Source organism: Schistocerca gregaria, chromosome 5 (assembly GCF_023897955.1).
Source record: "Schistocerca gregaria isolate iqSchGreg1 chromosome 5, iqSchGreg1.2, whole genome shotgun sequence".
In the NCBI taxonomy this organism is placed as follows: Eukaryota; Metazoa; Arthropoda; class Insecta; order Orthoptera; family Acrididae; genus Schistocerca; species Schistocerca gregaria.
Window position 1 is genome coordinate 171,762,261 of NC_064924.1, and position 22,149 is coordinate 171,784,409.

General features: G+C 45.9%; 1 protein-coding gene across 2 annotated transcripts in view; it reads left to right on the forward strand.

The window, feature by feature from the left end:
• LOC126272520 (cytochrome P450 6k1-like) overlaps nt 1–22,149 on the forward strand; it is an 87,498-nt gene that overhangs the window by 58,217 nt on the left and 7,132 nt on the right. For both annotated transcript variants that reach the window (XM_049975428.1, XM_049975426.1), the window contains one exon: nt 17,478–17,723. In XM_049975428.1, coding sequence (XP_049831385.1) covers nt 17,478–17,723 — 246 coding nt within the window. The remainder of the gene's footprint in view (nt 1–17,477; nt 17,724–22,149) is intronic.

The following is a 22,149-nucleotide window of genomic DNA, read 5'->3' on the forward strand; positions in this document are numbered from 1 at the left end:
TCTATGCACAATTGGAAAGCCCCTGGAAAAGATAAAATAGCAAATTTCTGGCTAAAGAAGTTCACCTCAACACATTCACATCTAACTAAATTATTTAACAGTTACATTGCAGACCGATACACAGTCCCAGACACACTTACACAAGGAATAACTTATCTGAAACCTAAAGATCAAGCAGACACAGTAAACCCAGCAAAATATCGCCCCATGACATGCCTACCAACAATATACAAAATATTAACTTCAGTCATTACACAGAAATTAATGACACGTACAACACAGAACAAAATTATAAATGAAGGACAAAAAGGCTGTTGCAAAGGAGCACGAGGATGTAAAGAGCAACTGGTAATAGATGCAGAAGTGACACATCAAGCTAAAACTAAACAAAGGTCGCTACACTATGCATACATTGATTACCAAAAAGCTTTTGATAGTGTACCCCACTCATGGTTACTACAAATATTGGAAATACACAAAATAGGTCCTAAATTGATCAAGTTCTTAAACATAGTAATGAAAAATTGGAAAACCACACTTAATATCCAAACAAATTCAAATAATATCACATCACAGCCAATACAGATTAAGCGTGGAATATACCAAGGAGACTCATTAAGTCCTTTCTGGTTCTGCCTAAATAATACAAATTATGGATACAATATTACTGGAACATACCAACCCAAAATCACACTTTTACTGTACATGGATGATCTAAAACTACTGGCAGTAACAAATCAACAACTCAACCAATTACTAAAGGTAACAGAAGTATTCAGCAATGATATAAATATGGGTTTTGGAACAGACAAATGTAAGAAAAATAGCATAGTCAAGGGAAAACACACTAAACAAGAAGATTACATATTTGATAACCACAGTGACTGCATAGAAGCGATAGAAAAAACAGATGTCTATAAATATCTAGGATACAGACAAAAATAGGAATAGATCATACAAATATTAAAGAAGAACTAAAAGAAAAATATAGACAAAGACTAACAAAAATACTGAAAACCTAATTGACAGCAAGAAACAAGACAAAAGCTATAAATACTTATGCTATGCCAATATTGACCTTCTCTTTTGGAGTAGTGAAATGGAGTAACACAGACCTAGAAGCACTCAATACACTTACACGATCACAATACCACAAATATAGAATACATCACATACATTAAGCAACAGAAAGATTCACATTAAGCAGAAAGGAAGGAGGAAGGGGATCTATCGACATAAAAAACCTACATTATGGACAGGTAGACAATTTAAGAAAATTCTTTATAGGACTAGCAGAAACTAGCAAAATACACAAAGCACTCACTCGTATAAATACATCGGCTACACCATTGCAATTTCATAACCACTTCTACAACCCTTTAGATCACATAACATCAACAGATACAAGAAAGTAAATTGGAAAAAGAAAACACTACATGGCAAGCACCTGAATCATTTAACACAGCCACACATCGATCAAGATGCATCCAAAACATGGCTAAGAAAAGGCAATATATACAGTGAGACGGAAGGATTCATAGTTGCAATACAGGATCAAACAATAAACACCAGATATTACAGCAAGCATATTATTAAAGATCCCAATACCACAACAGATAAATGCAGACTTTGCAAACAACAAATAGAAACAGTAAATCACATCACAAGTGGATGGACAACACTAGCAAATACAGAATACACTAGAAGACATGACAATGTAGCAAAAATAATACATCAACAACTTGTCACACAACATAAACTAATAAAACAACGCATTCCCACATACAAGTATGCACCACAAAATTTACTGGAGAATGATGAATGCAAATTATACTCGAACAGAACCATTATAACAGATAAAACAACACCACATAACAAACCTGACATCACACTTACCAATCAAAATAAGAAATTAACACAACTAATCGAAATATCCATACCCAATACAACAAATATACAGAAGAACACAGGAGAAGAAAATTGAAAAATACATCCAACTGGTTGAGGAAATCAAGGACATGTGGCATCAGGATAAAGTTGACATTATATCGATTATGCTATCAACTACAGGAATCATACCACACAATATCCACCAGTACATCAACGCAATACAGCTACATCCAAACGTATATATACAAATACAGAAATCTGTAATTATTGATACATGTTCAATTACCCGAAAGTTCCTAAATGCAATGTAACATAAACTGTACAGTTAAAAGGAAGTCACGCTTGATCAAGGTCCGCGTCACTTTCCATTTTAACCAGACATAACGTCTGAGAAAGGAAAGAAGTAATAAAAATATTAATGACAGTAATAACAATAATGATAGTGGCAGATACACTGTGATCAAAAGAATCCGGGCATCTGGCTGAAAATGGCTGACAAGCTCGTGGCGCCCTCCATCGGTAATGCTGGAATGCAGTATAGCCTTGGTGACAGCTTCTATTCTCGCAGGCATACGTTCAATCAGGTGCTGGAAGGTTTCTTGCTGAATGTCAGCCCATTCTTCACGGAGTGCTGCACTGAGGACAGGATCGATGTCGGTCGGTGAGGCCTGGCACGAAGTCGGCGCTGCGAAACATCCCAAATGTGTTCTGTAGTATTCAGGTCATGGCTGTGTGCAGGCCAGTCCACAGGCCGTGGATCATCAACAGGTGCTCGATCTTGTTGAAAGATGCAATTGCCATCCCCGAATTTATCTTTAACAGTGGGAAGCAAAAAAAGTGCTTAAAACATCAATTTAGGCCTGTGCTGTGATAGTGCCACGCAAAACAACAGGGGATGCAAACCCCCTCCACGAAAAACAGGACGATACTATAACACAACCGCCTCCGAATTTTACTGTTGGCACTACACGAGCTGGCAGATGACGTTCACCGGGCATTCGCCATACCCACACCCTGTCATGGGATCGCTACATTGTGTACCGTGATTCGTCGCTCCACACAACGTTTTTCCACTGTTCAATCAACCAATGTTTACCCTCCTCGCACCAAGCGAGGCGTCGGTTGGAATTTATAGGCGTGATGTGTGATATGTGAGCAGCCGCTCAACCTTTAAATCCAAGTTTTGTCAACTCCCGCCCAGCTGTTATAGTACTTGCCGTGAATCCTGATGCAGTGTGGAATTCCTGTGTGGTGGTCTGGATATACACTCCTGGAAATGGAAAAAAGAACACATTGACACCGGTGTGTCAGACCCACCATACTTGCTCCGGACACTGCGAGAGGGCTGTACAAGCAATGATCACACGCACGGCACAGCGGACACACCAGGAACCGCGGTGTTGGCCGTCGAATGGCGCTAGCTGCGCAGCATTTGTGCACCGCCGCCGTCAGTGTCAGCCAGTTTGCCGTGGCATACAGAGCTCCATCGCAGTCTTTAACACTGGTAGCATGCCGCGACAGCGTGGACGTGAACCGTATGTGCAGTTGACGGACTTTGAGCGAGGGCGTATGGTGGGCATGCGGGAGGCCGGGTGGACGTACCGCCGAATTGCTCAACACGTGGGGCGTGAGGTCTCCACAGTACATCGATGTTGTCGCCAGTGGTCGGCGGAAGGTGCACGTGCACGTCGACCTGGGACCGGACCGCAGCGACGCACGGATGCACGCCAAGACCGTAGGATCCTACGCAGTGCCGTAGGGGACCGCACCGCCACTTCCCAGCAAATTAGGGACACTGTTGCTCCTGGGGTGTCGGCGAGGACCATTCGCAACCGTCTCCATGAAGCTGGGCTACGGTCCCGCACACCGTTAGACCGTCTTCCGCTCACGCCCCAACATCGTGCAGCCCTCCTCCAGTGGTGTCCCGACAGGCGTGAATGGAGGGACGAATGGAGACGTGTCGTCTTCAGCGATGAGAGTCGCTTCTGCCTTGGTGCCAATGATGGTCGTATGCGTGTTTGGCGCCGTGCAGGTGAGCGCCACAATCAGGACTGCATACGACCGAGGCACACAGGGCCAACACCTGGCATCATGGTGTGGGGAGCGATCTCCAACACTGGCCGTACACCTCTGGTGATCGTCGAGGGGACACTGAATAGTGCACGGTACATCCAAACCGTCATCGAACCCATCGTTCTGCCATTCCTAGACCGGCAAGGGAACTTGCTGTTCTAACAGGACAATGCACGTCCGCATGTATCCCGCGCCACCCAACGTGCTCTAGAAGGTGTAAGTCAACTACCCTGGCCAGCAACATCTCCGGATCTGTCCCCCATTGAGCATGTTTGGGACTGGATGAAGCGTCGTCTCACGCGGTCTGCACGTCCAGCACGAACGCTGGTCCAACTGAGGCGCCAGGTGGAAATGGCATGGCAAGCCATTCCACAGGACTACATCCAGCATCTCTACGATCGTCTCCATGGGAGAATAGCAGCCTGCATTGCTGCGAAAGGTGGATATACACTGTACTAGTGCCGACATTGTGCATGCTCTGTTGCCTGTGTCTATGTGCCTGTGGTTCTGTCAGTGTGATCATGTGATGTATCTGACCCCAGGAATGTGTCAATAAAGTTTCCCCTTCCTGGGACAATAAATTCACGGTGTTCTTATTTCAATTTCCATGAGTGTACGTCTGCCTGTTACACATTACGACCACCTTCAACCGTCGGTGATCTCTGTCAGTCAACAGGCCAGGTCGGCCTGTACGATTTTGTGCTGGAAGTGTCCCTTCACGTTTCCACTTCACTATCACATCGGAAACAGTGGACCTATGGACGTTTAGGGGTGTAGAAATCTCGCGTACAGACCTATACACAAGCGACACCCAATTACCGGACCACGTTCGAAGTCCGTCAGTTCCGCCGACCTCCCCATTCTGCTCTCTCACGATGTCTAATGACTACTGAGGTCGCTGATATGGAGTACCAGGCAGTAGGTGGCAGCACAATGCATCTAATATAAAACGTATATTTTAGGGGTGTCCAGGTACTTTTGATCACAAAGTGCATAAAGAATTTTTAAGTGTACAAAATAGATGTTTTCTGATATAACGACAACTGAGGAAAACAAATTTAAGCTAAGAGTATTGGGAAACGAGGAAGATTTGGCAGGAAAGAAGGATGTACAAAGGCAACCAGTGTGTACAGGGACAATGGGAATCGTTCCTGTTGCTTTAGTAGATATGCCATTAACTGTCTTCTAAAGCTGGATGTGTTATTCAGTTCTCTGACACAATGCGGAATATTATTGCAGAGTCGCGTACCTGCTGCTGAGAAGCACTTCCAGAAAGTGGCTAATCGACGGAGCGTGACAGAAAAAAAAAGGTTCAAATGGCTCTGAGCACTATGGGACTTAACATCTGAGGTCGTCAGTCCCCTAGAACTTAGAACTACTTAAACCTAACTAAGGACATCACACACATCCATACCCGAGGCAGGATTCGAACCTACGACCGTAGCAACAGCGCGGTTCCGGACAGTGTGACACACACGATTTTGTTTCTGCCATGTTGTACAGACAAGAGCGTTAAGGTCGAGGAGAGATATGGGGAACAGTATACGTCGGTAAGACATTAGAGAAGACAGAGGGTACTGAAATCTCCACGCCTGCCCGCCTGCATTCAAGGTAGCTGTTCACATGACGGTGAAATATGATCAAAGAGTTGAACATCACGCAAATAGCGAATCATTTTCAGGCCCCGTGAGCTATGCAGAGAAACATCTTGTAGAATAACATCGCTGTAACCAATAATTGGAAGTATAAGTATTCGTTCAAATTTGTTTTTCTTGTCAAGAGGGAAGCGCTTTGTACATTTTTGTAAGGCATGGAGACATGCTGATACTTCTTGCACATTGCAGTTACATGCTCAGTCCAATTTAGATTTTCGACTGTTATCACTCCTAGACTCTTTGCTGCAAAAGAGAAGATGATATTTGTCCCATTCAGGGTTAATGACTGTAGGGTTCCCAATTTTTGGGCAATGACTCTAGTACCGCATGACTTTAGGATGGGTTCTATATCCTGCGCCCCAATATCGACACGGGTCGATATTGAGAGCTATGTTCGGGTTTATTCTTTTTGCACTTAGATGCAACTGGAGATCACCAGCGTGCATGTGGTATTTACAGTAGGGCACTGCTTAGAGTGTCTCGTGGCGACGGCCCAAGCGAACTATTGCGTGTGGATCATGGGTCTCACAAACTGCTGACTAATATCTTAATTATCATCAGATAAAGGCAAACTCACAATCAAAAGATAGCAAAAACGGCCGCGGCAATGTTGACAATCGTAATTATTACATCGGACGTGAATGTGCTGATTGGGAATCATTGCATATCGTAACATTTTATTAGGCACTAACGCATTTAAGTGCTGTGGTGATACTGTGCTCCGGCAGGAACTGCAGACAGCTGGCATCCCTGAAATTTACGTGAAGTGTTCATTACTGAAATCAAGTTCCTCGCTGTCCCACAACTTTCAGTTAAGAGTACTTTGACATCTCAACGAATCAAGGAGTCCACGACCTGGTACTATCAACTGCTGCGAAAAGATCATCATCTATAGGAGACGCCTGGTGGCAGACCTCTACAGACGCTCTTGGCGAGGTGTGACGGATTCGCACATCTCCAAACACAACTCTAGCTTGTACAGTCGGTTTAGTAAAAATACGCGCTGCACCCTTTTTTAACATGAGGGAAGTGTTACAGACTCCATCCCTGGAGATCCTGAATTTTATCTGGATAAGGCTGGGGTGTTTCGTCATTGTAGTCCCTATAGGATAGCCGCAGGTCCAGTCATCCTGTTACCAAATGAGTACAGCGTGTGTTTCTAGGGGGTAAAAGGCGGCAGGCGGAGAGGCAATGGGAGCACCAACATCTCCTTCCTAATGGTGCACGGAGATAGATCATACTCTACCTATAGTTAGGTCAATAGTCCGGTCTGGTGTCGCAGTTCTAGGCGCGCAGTCCGGAACCGTGCGACTGCTACGGTCGCAGGTTCGAATCCTGCCTCGGGCATGGATGTGTGTGATGTCCTTAGGTTAGTTAGGGTTAAGTAGTTCTAAGTTCTAGGGGACTGATGACCACAGCAGTTGAGTCCCATAGTGCTCAGAGCCATTTGAACCATTTGAATAGTCCGGTCACAGGCTTGAGACACAGATTTCCAACAGTTACACTACTGGCCGTTAAAATTGCTAAACCAACAAGAAATGCAGATGAAAAACGGGTATTCATTGGACAAATATATTATACTAGAACTGACATGTGATTACAGTTTCACGCAATTTGGGTGCATACATCCTGATAAATCAGTACTCGGAACAACCACCTCTGTCGGTAAAAACGGCCTTGATACGCCTGGGCATTGAGTCAAACAGAGCTTGGATGGCGTGTACAGGTACAGCTGCCCATGCAGCTTCAACACGATACCACAGTTCATCAAGAGTTGTGACTGGCGTATTATGACGAGCCAGTTGCTCCGCCACCATTGACCAGACGTTTTCAATTGGGCAGAGATCTGGAGAATGTGCTAGCCAGGGCAGCAGTCGAACATTTTCTGTATCCAGAAAGGCCCGTACAGGACGTGCAAACATGCGCTCGTGCATTATCCTGCTGAAATGTAGGGTTTCGCAGGGATCGAATGAAGGGTAGAGCCACGGGTCGTAACACATCTGAAATGTAACGTCCACTGTTCAAGAGGCTGTCAATCCGAACAAGAGGTGACCGAGACGTGTAACTAATGGCACCACATACCATCACGCCAGGTGATACGCCAGTATGGCGATGACGAATATACGCTTCCAATGTGCGTTCACCGCGATGTCACCAAACTCGGATGCAACCATCATGATGCTGTAAACATAACCTGGATTCATCTTAAAATATGACTTTTTGCCATTCGTGCACTCAGGTTCGTCGTTGAGTACACAATCGAAGGCCCTCCTGTCTGTGATACAGTATCAAGGGTAAACTATAGTCTCCGAGCTGATGGTCCATGCTACTGCAAACGTCGTCGAACTGTTCGTGCAGATGGTTGTTGTAAACGTCCCCATCTGTTGACTGAAAGATCGAGATGTGGCTGCATAATCCGTTACAGTCATGCTGATAAGACGCCTGTCATGTCGACTGCTAGTGATACGAGGCCTTTGGGATCCAGCACGGCGTTTCGTATTACCCTCCTGAATCCACCGATTCCATATTCTGCTAACAGTCATTGGATCTCGACCAATGCGAGCAGCAACGTCGCGATACGATAAACCGCAATCGTAATAGGCTACAATCCTACCTTTATCTAAGTCGGAAACTTAATGGTACGCATTTCTCCTCCTTACACGAGGCATCACAACAACTTTTCGCCAGGCAATGCAGGTCAACTGCTGTTTGTGTATGAGAAATCGGTTGGAAACTTTCCTCATGTCAGCACGTTGTAGGTGTGGCACGTATGGGATAACACGCCTATAACGTGCTTTGTTGTTTGGCACCTCTTCACGATTCTAGGACAATCATCAAGCTACAGACAAAGGCCCCACTCGTCGTTGACAAGAACCCAACGCCGTTGATCTATGTACCACTCCAGGTTTTCCCCTACCTGCCTTATTAGCGCACCACTCTGCTTGGGGCGTTTGTGATGTTGTTCGTAACGGGCACCTTGACTCCAAATAGATTGTGTGGAGAAAGTTGCATACTCTCTAGATCATCACAGCACTCCCAGTTACTACGAAAAATGGCAACCTGCACTTCTGTTTCATAGACCTCTGGTTACCTGTTTATGATAGAGTGTTTAAGGAGACCAAACAGCTAAGACCATCAGTCTCCTATTCACCTTACACCCTCCCCCCCCCCCCCCCCTCCCTCCCGCCAGTTCAAAGAACTGGAGCAGTGTAGCCAATTTGTCTGCGTATAGAGCAGTGGCGGCCAGTTAGCATGTGCTAATGTGCTACAGTACTCTGTAAATATCGCACTAAAATTGTGCCATTTCTCTTCGAATGCGACCCAGATATTCCACTAAAATCAGCCATTTTTGTCTTCTAATGCGAGACGGTAACCGCACTAAAACATCGCCATTTCTCTTCGAAAGAATGCTGGTATGCAAATAAAGCAAACGAAAAAATGTTCTGTAGCGCTCTTTCCCCAATAAATAGAAATCAGAGGCGGGTTCTAATGGTTCAAATGGCTCTGAGCACTATGGGACTTAACATCTGAGGTCATCAGTCCCCTAGAACTTAGAACTATTTAAACCTAACTAACCTAAGGACATCACACACATCCATGCCCGAGGCAGGATTTTAACCTGCGACCGTACCGGTTGCGCGGTTCCAGACTGAAGCGCCTACAACCGCTCGGCCACACCGGCCGGCAGAGGCGGGTGCTGAAATGTTGGTCACCCCCCATGCGAACAACTCAAAAAAAGGATGCAGCTGTCTGTTTTATGCACATGCCCTGATGTGACGTCATCCCATCTGGCGTATTTGCTATGTTGCTCACAGCACCAGGTCAGTAGCTTTCTTTAAAAGTGTATGTAACATATTGTGCAACCGTATAGTATGAGAGATTCTTGAGGATGTGTTGTAACTGCACCAAGGCCGAGTGGTAATGCGAGCTAACTGGCAATTCACTGGCTCCGTTTCGATTCTCGCTGCTACCATCATTTTTATTTTTTTCGTTTTACTTTATTCCTCACAATCTTCTTTTTTTGTTTTGTTTTTTGCGTGATCAGTCTTCTGACTGGTTTGATGCGGCCCGCCACGAATTCGTCTCCTGTGCCAACCTCTTCATCACACAATAGAACTTGCAATCTACGTCCTCAACTATTTGCTGGATCTATTCCAATCCCTGTCTTCCTTTACAGTTTTTGCCCTCTACAGCTCCCCCTAGTTCCGTGGAAGTCATTCCCTCATGTCTTAGCAGGTGTTCTATCATGCTGTCCTTTCTCCTTATCATTGCTTTCCATATATTGCTTTCCTCTCCGATTCTGCGCAGAACCTCTTCATTCCTTATCAGTCCACATAATTTTCAACATTCGTTAGTAGCACCATATGTCAAATTCTTCGATTCTCTTCCGTTCCGGTTTTCCCACAGTCCATGTTTCACTACCATACAATGTTGTACTCCAGACGTACGTTCTCAGAAGTTTCTTCCCCAAATTAAGGCCTATGTTGGATACTTGTAAACTTCTCTTGCCAGGAATGCCGCTTCTGCTAATGCTAGTCTGCTTTTGATGTCCTCCTCGCTCCGTCCGTCATTGGTTATTTAGCTGCCTATGTAGCAGAATTCCTGAACTTCATCTACTTCGTGACCTTCAGTCCTGATGTTAAGTTTCTCGCTGTTCTCACTTCTGCCACTTCTCGTTACTTTCGTCTTTCTTCGATTTACTCTCAGTTCGTATTCTGTACTCATTAGATTGTTCATTCCATTCTGCAGATCATGTAATTCTTCATCACTTTCACTCAGAATAGCAATGCCATCAGCGAATTGTATCATTGATATCGTTTCACCTTGAATTTTAATCCCACTCCTGAACCTTCCTTTTATTTCCATCATTGCTTCTTCGATGTACAGACTGATCGGTAGGGGTGAAAGACTACAGCACTATCTTACACCCTTTTTAATCCGAGCACTTCGTTCTTGGTCATCCATTCTTGTTATTTCCTCTTGGCTCTTGAACGTATAGTGTATTACCCGTATCTCACTATGACTTACCCCTGTTTTTCTCAGAAACCCAAACATCTTGCCCCATTTGACATTGTCGAACGCTTTTTTCAGGCCAAAAAAAACCTATAAACGTGTCTTAATTTTTCTTTAGTCTTACTTCCGTTATCAACAGCAACGTCAGATTTGCCTCTGTCGTGCCTTTACCTTTCCTAATGCCAAACTGACCGTCATCTGTTACATCCTCAATTTTCTTTTCTTCACAATATTAAATGATTAATTGCACAGTTTAAATATACTGAAACAGTTCAAATATTTTTGGGTCTTCAGTCTTCTGACTGGTTTGATGCGGCCCGCCACAAATTCGTCTCCTATGCCAACCTCTCCATCTCAGAGTAGCACTTGCAACCTACGTACTCAATTATTTGCTGGATGTATTCCGATCTCTGTCTTGCTCTGCAGTTTTCGGCCTCACAGCTCCCTCTAGTACCATGGAAGTCATTCCCTGATGTCTTAACAGATGTCCTATTATCCTGTCCCTTCTCCTTGCCAGTGTTTTCCACATATTCCTTCCCTCTTCGGTTCTGTGCAGAGCCTCCTCATTCCTTACCTTAAAAGTTCACCTAATTTTCAACATTCGTCTGTAACACCACATCGAAAATGCTTTGTTTCTCTTCCGTTCCGGTTCAATTTACACACTTAAAATTAATAAACTGAATTAAGCTACGATTAATACCCTTGTAAGTCAAAAGGCCAAATTGTAGCACATTCGTAAAATTTTACACTATCTTCCACCGGTATAGAGTAAATTCTGCGTGCGTATATGAGAAAGTGTATGAAACGTTTGCATAGTGTGTATCTTCTGAGGCAGAACTTCGGAATCAGTTCAGCACATTCCACACGTAGTGGAATGTGGAAAACTGCAAAAAAACCACTGGGAGAGACGCGCCGCCGGAGCAGGTAGGCACTCAGTGCGCGGACATCAGAAACAGGCCTTCGAAGGACGGTGCCTCGGTGGCGCTGGGCGTTACGCCGACGCCGCTATGTCGAAATCAGCTGCCGCCTAAGGGAGCCTTCCCACGAGTATTAACGTTTTCTGGGGCTTCCTAAGAAACGCGGTTAGGCTAGTGCAATGACCTTTTCCCGCGCGAGGGCGAACAGAGAGACACGATTAGTGGGTTCAATTTTGAACAGAGTTTCAGTTTTTTTTCCAGAACATTCTAGGCGCAGTAAGGCGCGGAATGTTTTGATCGACTGGAAGAAGCCAAGAAATAATAGTGAGAGCGAACTGTGCTGGTCTAGAGCCACGAGATTGGCCAGCTCGAAAAATAGCGTGGGGGTGCTGATTTTTGCAGAGGGAAGCTTTTGGGGCTGTTATCGGAGAGAAGCGTCTTAGCTCCTGTAGCGAGCGGACGTCGTGCTTTCGGCTCTGCTGTAGGAGAGTAAGTTCTTTTCAGTGGGCTGTGCAGGACTTTGAATAAGTCTGCCAGCTGCAACTGAAATTACACTCCTGGAAATGGAAAAAGGAACACATTGACACCGGTGTGTCAGACCCACCATACTTGCTCCGGACACTGCGAGAGGGCTGTACAAGCAATGATCACACGCACGGCACAGCGGACACACCAGGAACCGCGGTGTTGGCCGTCGAATGGCGCTAGCTGCGCAGCATTTGTGCACCGCCGCCGTCAGTGTCAGCCAGTCTGCCGTGACATACGGAGCTCCATCGCAGTCTTTAACGCTGGTAGCATGCCGCGACAGCGTGTACGTGAACCGTATGTGCAGTTGACGGACTTTGAGCGAGGTCGTATAGTGGGCATGCGGGAGGCCGGGTGGACGTACCGCCGAATTGCTCAACACGTGGGGCGTGAGGTCTCCACAGTACATCGATGTTGTCGCCAGTGGTCGGCGGAAGGTGCACGTGCCCGGCTTCCTGGGACCGGACCGCAGCGAAGCACGGATGCACGCCAAGACCGTAGGATCCTACGCAGTGCCGTAGGGGACCGCACCGCCACTTCCCAGCAAATTAGGGACACTGTTGCTCCTGGGGTATCGGCGAGGACCATTCGCAACCGTCTCCATGAAGCTGGGCTACGGTCCCGCACACCGTTAGGCCGTCTTCCGCTCACGCCCCAACATCGTGCAGCCTGTCTCCAGTGGTGTCGCGACAGGCGTGAATGGAGGGACGAATGGAGACGTGTCGTCTTCAGCGATGAGAGTCGCTTTTGCCTTGGTGCCAATGATGGTCGTATGCGTGTTTGGCGCCGTGCAGGTGAGCGTCACAATCAGGACTGCATACGACCGAGGCACACAGGGCCAACACCCGGCATCATGGTGTGGGGAGCGATCTCCTACACTGGCCGCACACCTCTGGTGATCGTCGAGGGGACACTGAATAGTGCACGGTACATCCAAACCGTCATCGAACCCATCGTTCTACCATTCCTAGACCAGCAAGGGAACTTGCTGTTCCAACAGGACAATGCACTTCCGCGTGTATCCCGTGCCACCCAACGTGCTCTAGAAGGAGTAAGTCAACTACCCTGGCCAGCAAGATCTCCGGATCTGTCCCCCATTGAGCATGTTTGGGACTGGATGAAGCGTCGTCTCACGCGGTCTGCACGTCCAGCACGAACGCCGGTCCAACTGAGGCTCCAGGTGGAAATGACATGGCAAGCCGTTCCACAGGACTACATCCAGCATCTCTACGATCGTCTCCAATGGGAGAATAGCAGCCTGCATTGCTGCGAAAGGTGGATATACACTGTACTAGTGCCGACATTGTGCATGCTCTGTTGCCCGTGTCTATGTGCCTGTGGTTCTGTCAGTGTGATCATGTGATGTATCTGACCCCAGGAATGTGTCAATAAAGTTTCCCCTTCCTGGGACAATGATTTCATGGTGTTCTTATTTCAATTTCCAGGAGTGTATTATTCAGTTATGGGGACTGTCGTGTTTTACTGTTAGAGCCAGGCTGATTCCGCTAATTACGGTTGGGAATACTGTCTCACAGGAAGCAGACAGGAGCAGAGCAATTTCCTTGAGCCACACTTTATCAAAGATGTTACTGGATTCCGCTTTTGGGCTGGTGAGTCCCGTCTTAACGAGTGCGAGACGATTGGAAAGAAAGCAGTATTAGCTTTTGAATAGAAGTTTACGAACAGGAAGCCTGTTCGCGAAAATAAATTCATTTTTGTTAGAATTGAGGCTCCTCGACGACGCAGACGCCATCGGCAGCCTGCTGACCTGTCCACGACGCTGCATTTGGTAACGCGATGCTCAGCTTCGGCATTTAATCCGATATTGCGCACGCCTGTGATTAGCAGACCTCAGTTTTCCAGCCACGCTCTTATTGACAATTTGGTAATTGAAGTACGTTTGTCTGACATATTTTATGCCATCTCACAAGGGCAGAGAGTAAAAAATAACAAGTACTGATGGGTTATCCGACCTTAAGAGCTAGTTTTGTAATTTAAGAGCCATTGCCATTACTAGCTTGATTTTATCACTTATAAATGTATGTCATTGTTCAGTTTGATGTTAGGAAGATTATTTTTCAATAAATGTGTTCAATGCCATCGTTGTTTGTTTTGTAGTGATCAGTTATCTGAACACTATTTAGTTATTAAATATTAACCAAAATTAGTGAAGGGGCAGTTTTAATTAACAGTTTGGGTCTCATAACAGGCCTTCAACCAGAGCCAACGACCCAATCCAGTAGGGAAAGTGAACAAGTAAAAGCATTTTTGTTAAAACCCCCCGACATTTGGCGGACCCGTCTACGATCCCTCATCATCAGTTATTGAAATAAACCCCTTCCAATTCCACCAGGAAGGAGATACACAGCTCGTGTTGCCTGTAGTTCAACTTTGCTTACACGGTCAGCACCGTGGTTCGATCGCGTCCACTTTGTTACTTTGTCCCAGGAAGGGCTCTCAATAAGGAAAGTGTCCAGGCGTGAACCAAAGCGACGTTGTTCGGACATGGACGAGATACATAGAGACAGGAACTGTCGATGACATGCCTCGCTCAGGCCGCCCAAGGACTACTATGCAGTGGATGACCGCTACCTACGGATTATGGCTAGTAGGAACCCTGACAGCAACGCCACTATGTTGAATAATGCTTTTCGTGCAGGCACAGGACGTCGTGTTAGACTCAAACTGTGCGCTATAGGCTTTGCAACCACGAAACCATGCAGCACGGTACATGTGGGCCCAACAACATGCCGAATGAACCGCTCAGGATTGGCATCACGTTCTCTTCACCAATGAGTGTCGCACATTCCTTCTACCAGGCATTCGTGTTCGGATGCAACCTGATCAGGCTGAACGCCTTAGATACACTATCCAGCGAGTGCAGCAAATGGAGGTTCCCTGATGTTTTGGGGTGGTATTATGTGGGGCCGACTTACGCCGATGGTGCTCATGGAAGGCGCCGTAACGGCTATACGACACGTGAATGCCATCTTCCGACCGATAGCGCAACCATATCGGCAGCATATTCGTGAGACATTCGTCTCCATGGATGACATCTCGCGCCCCCATCTTGCACATCTTGTGAATGACTTCCTCCAGGATAACGACATCGCTCGACTAGAGTGGCCAAAATGTTCTCCAGCCACGAACCCTAACGAACTTTCCTGAGATAGGCAGAAAAGGGCTGTTTACGGACGACGTGATCCACCAACCACTCTGAGGGATCTACGCCGAGTCGCCGTTGAGTAGTTGGACAATATGGACCAACAGTGCCATGATGAACTTGTGGATAGTATGCCACGCTGAATATAGGTGTGCATCAATGCAAGAGTGCGTGCTACCAGCTATTAGAGGTACCAGTGTTTACAGCATTCTGGACCACCATCTCCGAAGGTCTCGCTGTATGCTGGTACAACATTAAAGTGTGTTTCTCATGAGCAATAAAAAGGGCGGATACAATACCATACCATACTAGCAATGGTAGTAGTAGATTCAATATATTCATACAGTAGACCCCATGACGTATTCAGATTGCAAAACGTTCCCAACTAGCTGCAGGATTCAGCCAGTAGTACCATATCGACCACACGCCCTTTTGGCACCCTTCTTTTAACAAACGTCGATATTTGCTGCAGTCATGCCTTGTTGTGATACCGATGCAGATGCTAAGTTAAACTGCAGCCATCCTTCCTATAAACAGCCGGTGGTCTAATGTCCGGGCTGGATTTGCATTTTTGCACGCTCCTTCACATATATTACAAATGTTTTATGTTGTATATGGCCCATATAATATTTTCAGCAGATTTATATCCACTGCACGAAGAGTCGCGTCTTTGGATGCACACTAATTCCATAGCAGGTTTACTGCTTAACGACTGTACTGTTTGGCTTGTAGCTCAGCAACTGCACTGGGTATTAGGAACTACTTCGCTCAACGATCATTCGGCGCGAAGTCGATTACACACGAAGTGATTCAGTTCTACTTCGTTACTCAGTTAGTTTCCAAAAACGTGATGCTTCAACAAAGTTTTGACTATGTGGCGACACCATAGTGTTGAGCGGTTTCCCCCATCATTGTCAACAAAATATGAATTGCACTGCAGTAACAAATAATGAAATAATGAATGAAAATGTGAGCTTCGGAGCTTTGGCAGGAGAGTAATCCCTTTATAGTCTATCACAGCGGCCAGACTACAACACTATTCAGTTCACACAATTTCTCTCGCTACGTATGCTCCTAGCGACTTTTACTGTCCGTACCTCACTTCTCTTTATGATGTCAGGCATCAGCTACTGTATCTTCGTTACACTGAGACGTGAAGTTTCGGAATAAATCTTGCGGCTCACAGAACTGGAAATGCTAAAATAAACAAGGCATGAGGATTATGTAAAACCAATTATGAGGCGTTTATCTCGCGTAATGACCATGAGGGTACAATGAAAACAAAAATTGGGCCAGTACGGAGGATTTACCAATCTGTTTTTGACGGTGAAGAGTGAGGAGCAAAAAGTCGTGGTCTGTATAAACAAACATGGTCAGAAGAAGGATTTTTAAGATTTTTGTTATGTGATATGGAGAAATCCATCTGTGTAAAATTGTTTGGGGGGACTTTTGTGTTGTATAAGGAACAGTCAAATTAATACGAGACGTATGGAAAAAAAATAAATAAACTATCTATTATTTCCAAAGTAATCGCCATAAGTGTTAATACATTTGTCCCACTTCCTGAGACAATACGATTAATGCCTTCATGGAAAAATGTTAGCAGTTCCCGACGGGATCACGATTGTACCCAGGCGTACACTTCTCCGTCTGAAGCAAATCGACGGCCACGAATGTCTTTCTTCAGGGCTCCAAAGATAGGGAAATCGCATTGGGAGGGATCGGTACTATACGGAGGATGTGGGCGAGCCCATATGTTGCCAAGTTTGTATCGATTACGCTGCAGAAGTTTCGCTGGGAAGCCGTCACACGTCCTCCACACAGTCTCCATCACTCCCCAAGCGATTTCCATATGTTTTGACCACTGAAGAAAGACTTTCGTGGCCACCTAATTGCTCTGGACCTAGAGGTGCACGCCTGGGTACGATTATGGTTCCCTAGGCAACCGCAAACATTTTTCCATAAAGGGCTGATCGTCTTGTCTCATAGTAGGATAAAAACATTAACAGTTATGGCGATTAGTTTTGAAATGATAACCAGTTTACTTACTTTTTCCATCTGTTTCGCTTTTATTTTACTGCCCCTTATACTGTGTCTGCTGATCGAGAACCACTAATTTGCTTGCGATTTATTGACTTCGGTCATACAGGTAGCATACAGTACAGCAGGTTGCAAAATGTGAAAATTTATTTTATTGATTAAGTCAGTTTCCTTTCTGATACCTACAATCTTTGATTGCAGAGACACTGAGGAAGTACCCGGTAGTGCCAGTCCTGAACCGTAAAGCTTGTGTGGACTACAAGATACCAGATAGCGACGTCACGATTCAGAAGGGCACACCGCTGATGATATCTGTGTACGGGATGCACCGTGACCCTGTGTTCTTTCCAGACCCTGAGCGCTTCGACCCTGAGAGGTTCTCGAAGAAGATGAAGATACACCCGTGGGCCTACCTTCCTTTTGGGGACGGCCCGAGAAACTGCATAGGTCAGTACGTATTGTGTTTTCTTTATGTGGAACCACGCTCACTAATTCTGTATAATCCACCAGGCTATCTTCAAAACGAGTTCTGTGTTCACTTTCCTTATAATCAGGGACTTCAGAAAGTAATACATAGACTGTCCACCCAACACTAATGCTTGAGAGCACCAGCCTCGGTCAAGAGGCAAGATAATCAAAGTCCCTTGATCACGATTAAAAGGAAATCGTGTTTAAAATGTCTCTGAGATGCAGCAAAGTTAATTGCCAGTCAGCAAACCGTCGTCAGCCAACCGTGCATTTGCCAGTGGTTAACACCATGTGTTGCAATTGAAGGCGCAAAAATATGAATTTTCAAGTAGCCACCTATAGACATAAATTTTCTAGACAATCGCTGGTGAGTGGCGTCTCACATGCTCTCACTTTTGTCAACAAGGAGAAGTGTGTTTATACTTCGTTACCAGTTCTTTAGTTTATATTTAGTGAAATGGAAAACAAAAGAAGAACACCAAAGTTTTCGAAGTACGAGATGGAGGTACTTCTCGAATTGGTCGGTGGGAATGCATAAGATCTTGATAACAAAAGAAGAAATGTGCAGAGTCTCACTTCTGTCATTATCTCTTTCGTTTCTTTCCGGTGAGTTCGAATAAGTACGTCATTTAAATATAAAATTCATCAAGTATATGCTAATTAACACAATTAATAGCGATTTTTATTAAAAATGCACGTCTTCTTATTTGTAACTTGAAACGAAACAGAAAAATACAATTTTCATTGCAAACAAAACATCTTGTGCAGTTAAGAGCTACTGATCATTTTTGAATGTTTTTGTATTTTAGGCTTCACTTGAATGCTCAAAGAACATGTCTCTTTGTTTAAAAATTTGAACCCCTCTGGAATTGAAGCTTGGTCCTCCACGCAATGCGCAAGCATAATACCGCGCAGCTACATTACCTGTCGAGAAAAAAAAGTGTAGAAGTCAATTTTACTCGATATTTTTTGAGATATGCATCGAACTGCTTTTGCGGCAGGTACATTCGAGTTTTGAACTTCTCGTACCATAAATATAAAAAAAATTACAAAAATCCGATTGTCATGTGGTCCCCTTGTTAACACATGTGAAGGAGCAATTTAATTCTACTCCTGGTTTGTTTGATTCATAAATTAATACACTTTCTGGGTTCATTTCAATTGAATGGTATTGTATACGATGTCTTGAGTCTATCTCAGTAAATCGCAGCACTCCGCCATCTTAATACCGCGCGCTTATAAAACCCGTCATCTCGAGAGAGCCGCTCAAGAGCCACCGTCAAATTTAAATGCGGTCAATTCCCTCGTTTAACTTTGATGGAGGTCAGCACACCAGAATTTTGTGTTGAATGTGGCAGACTTTACCGCAGTTAAATTTGGATCGTGGTTGGTGTACCCGGCCGTAAGACCATAACCCGACAAGATTTGCACATTGTTGTAAGGGTGTACATGTTGCGAGTTTCCTGCAGACACAGATCTGCTATGGTACGGATAACAGGTGAAGCACAGTGTGCGATTGTACTGGAAAGGCACTCCAAAGTCGAAGCACACATTGCAGTACGACTCTTGTGGTCAAAATATCTAAACTACACACAGATTCAAAGTGGAATTCTAGAGGTATGCGAACCAAATGCAATGTCTCGTCCAGCCATGGTGCTAACCACTGACCAAGGCCCCACAGACGTGGGTGATGCCAATCGGGATGTTCCAATCTTGCACCGTGCAATTTTCAGCTTTTCGGCTAGCAGAAGGAACATCTGGTGCGAAAAAGAATTCCAAACGATGAAGACGTTCACACTGCGGCTCTCGAATGGCTCCATGACCATGAAACGGATTTCTATAGGCAAGGAACTGTTGTTCTCTATATACGTAAGTGATTTGGCGGACAGGGTGGGCAACAATCTGCGGTTGGTTGCTGATGACGCCATGGTGTACGGTAAGGTATCGAAGTTGATTGACTGTAGGAAGATACAAGGCGACTTAGACAAAATTTCCAGTTGTTGTGAAGAGTGGCAGCTGGCCCTGAATGCGGAAAAATGTAAGTTCATGCGGATGAGGAGGAAAAACAAGCCTCTTACGTCCGGGTGCAGTATTAATAGTGTCCTGATTGACACAGACATTTAAATATCTGGGTGTAACGTTGCAAAGCGATATGAGACGGAACGAGCATGTGAAAACAGCGGTAGAGAAGGCAAATGGTCGACTTCGGTTTACTGGAAGAATTTTGGGAAAGAGTGGTTCATTTGTAAAGCAGGATGCTGCTGCGAGCTGCTCTTGAGTACTGCTGGAGTATTTGGGATCCGTACCAAGTCGGATTCAAGGAAGGCATCGCAGCAATTCAGAGGCAGGCGGCCACATTTGTTACCGGTAGGTTCGAATAACATGTAAGTGTTATGGAGATGCTTCGAGAACTCAAATGGGAATCGCTGGAGGGAAGGCGACGATCTTTTCGAGAACACTGTTGAGAAAATTTAGAGAGCCGTCATCTGAAGCTGACTGCCGAACGATTCTGCTGCCGCCAACATACATCGCGCGTAAGGGTCACGAAGATAAGATACGAGAAATTAGGGCTCATTCGTCTCGAGGGAAATCGGCTCCGATCTAATGACCATCCGAAGTACCTTGGAGTCACTTTGGACTGAGCGCTCACTTATAAACGACATCTGGAAAATACTGCAGCCAAACTAAAGACGGGGAATAAATTCTCCTGCTTGGGGGCCCCTCGGCTGACACACTACACATGTCGGCACTCTGAGTGGTCTACTCGCCCGCTTAGTACTGCGCTGCGGTCTGGATGAACAGTGGTGACAGAAAAAAAAATCGTCGTGCAGCTGAATAGCACTATCCGAATTGTCAGTGGAACTATGAGATCAACCCCAACACACTGGCTGCCAATTCTAAGCCAAATACCACCTGCGGACCTACGAGGGAAGAATATAGGAAGATACTCGACAACGCCCAGCTCCCTACACGCTGCAACGTTCCTGACCTGGAAAGAGACAAACTTCGCTCTAGACACCCATCAAAGGTAACATCAAGGAATTGCAAAGTATAAACTTTGATGCAATAAAAACCTGGAGGGAACAATGGCTAGAGGTGTGCCCTGAGCACTGTCAAGCCCTCCCCTGCCTCACTGAGAGACCGCCTGGATATGAACTACCACGTAAAATATGGCCATCCCTTAACAGAGTACGGACAAATCACGGAAGATGTGCAGATACCCTTTAAAAATGGGGAAAAACACCAACTCCCAACTGTGACTGCGGAGCCAATAGACAGACCATCCGCCACATCGTCCAAGAGTGCGACAGAAGAGCATACAGTGACACGTTCAGTGATTTTCAGACGCCGCAAAAGATTTTATATATAATCTTGATGTTTGTATTTAATTGTATTGACCATATACACTCCTGGAAATTGAAATAAGAAGACCGTGAATTCATTGTCCCAGGAAGGGGAAACTTTATTGACGCATTCCTGGGGTCAGATACATCACATGATCACACTGACAGAACCACAGGCACATAGACACAGGCAACAGAGCATGCACAATATCGGCACTAGTACAGTGTATATCCACCTTTCGCAGCAATGCAGGCTGCTATTCTCCCATGGAGACGATCGTAGAGATGCTGGATGTAGTCCTGTGGAACGGCTTGCCATGCCATTTCCACCTGGCGCCTCAGTTGGACCAGCGTTCGTGCTGGACGTGCAGACCGCGTGAAACGACGCTTCATCCAGTCCCAAACATGCTCAATGGGGGACAGATCCGGAGATCTTGGTGGCCAGGGTAGTTGACTTACACCTTCTAGAGCACGTTGGGTGGCACGGGATACATGCGGACGTGCATTGTCCTGTTGGAACAGCAAGTTCCCTTGCCGGTCTAGGAATGGTAGAACGATGGGTTCGATGACGGTTTGGATGTACCGTGCACTATTCAGTGTCCCCTCGACGATCACCAGCGGTGTATGGCCAGTGTAGGAGAAAGCTCCCCACACCATGATGCCGGGTGTTGGCCCTGTGAGCCTCGGTCGTATGCAGTCCTGATTGTGGCGCTCACCTGCACGGCGCCAAACACGCATACGACCATCATTGGCACCAAGGCAGAAGCGACTCGCATCGCTGAAGGCGACACGCCTCCATTCGTCCCTCCATTCACGCCTGTCGCGACACCACTGGAGGCGGGCTGCACGATGTTGGGGCGTGAGCGGAAGACGGCCTAACGGTGTGCGGGACCGTAGCCCAGCTTCATGGAGACGGTTGCGAATGGTCCTCGCCGATACCCCAGGAGCAACAGTGTCCCTAATTTGCTGGGAAGTGGCGGTGCGGTCCCCTACGGCACTACGTAGGATCCTACGGTCTTGGCGTGCATCCGTGCGTCGCTGCGGTCCGGTCCCAGGTCGAC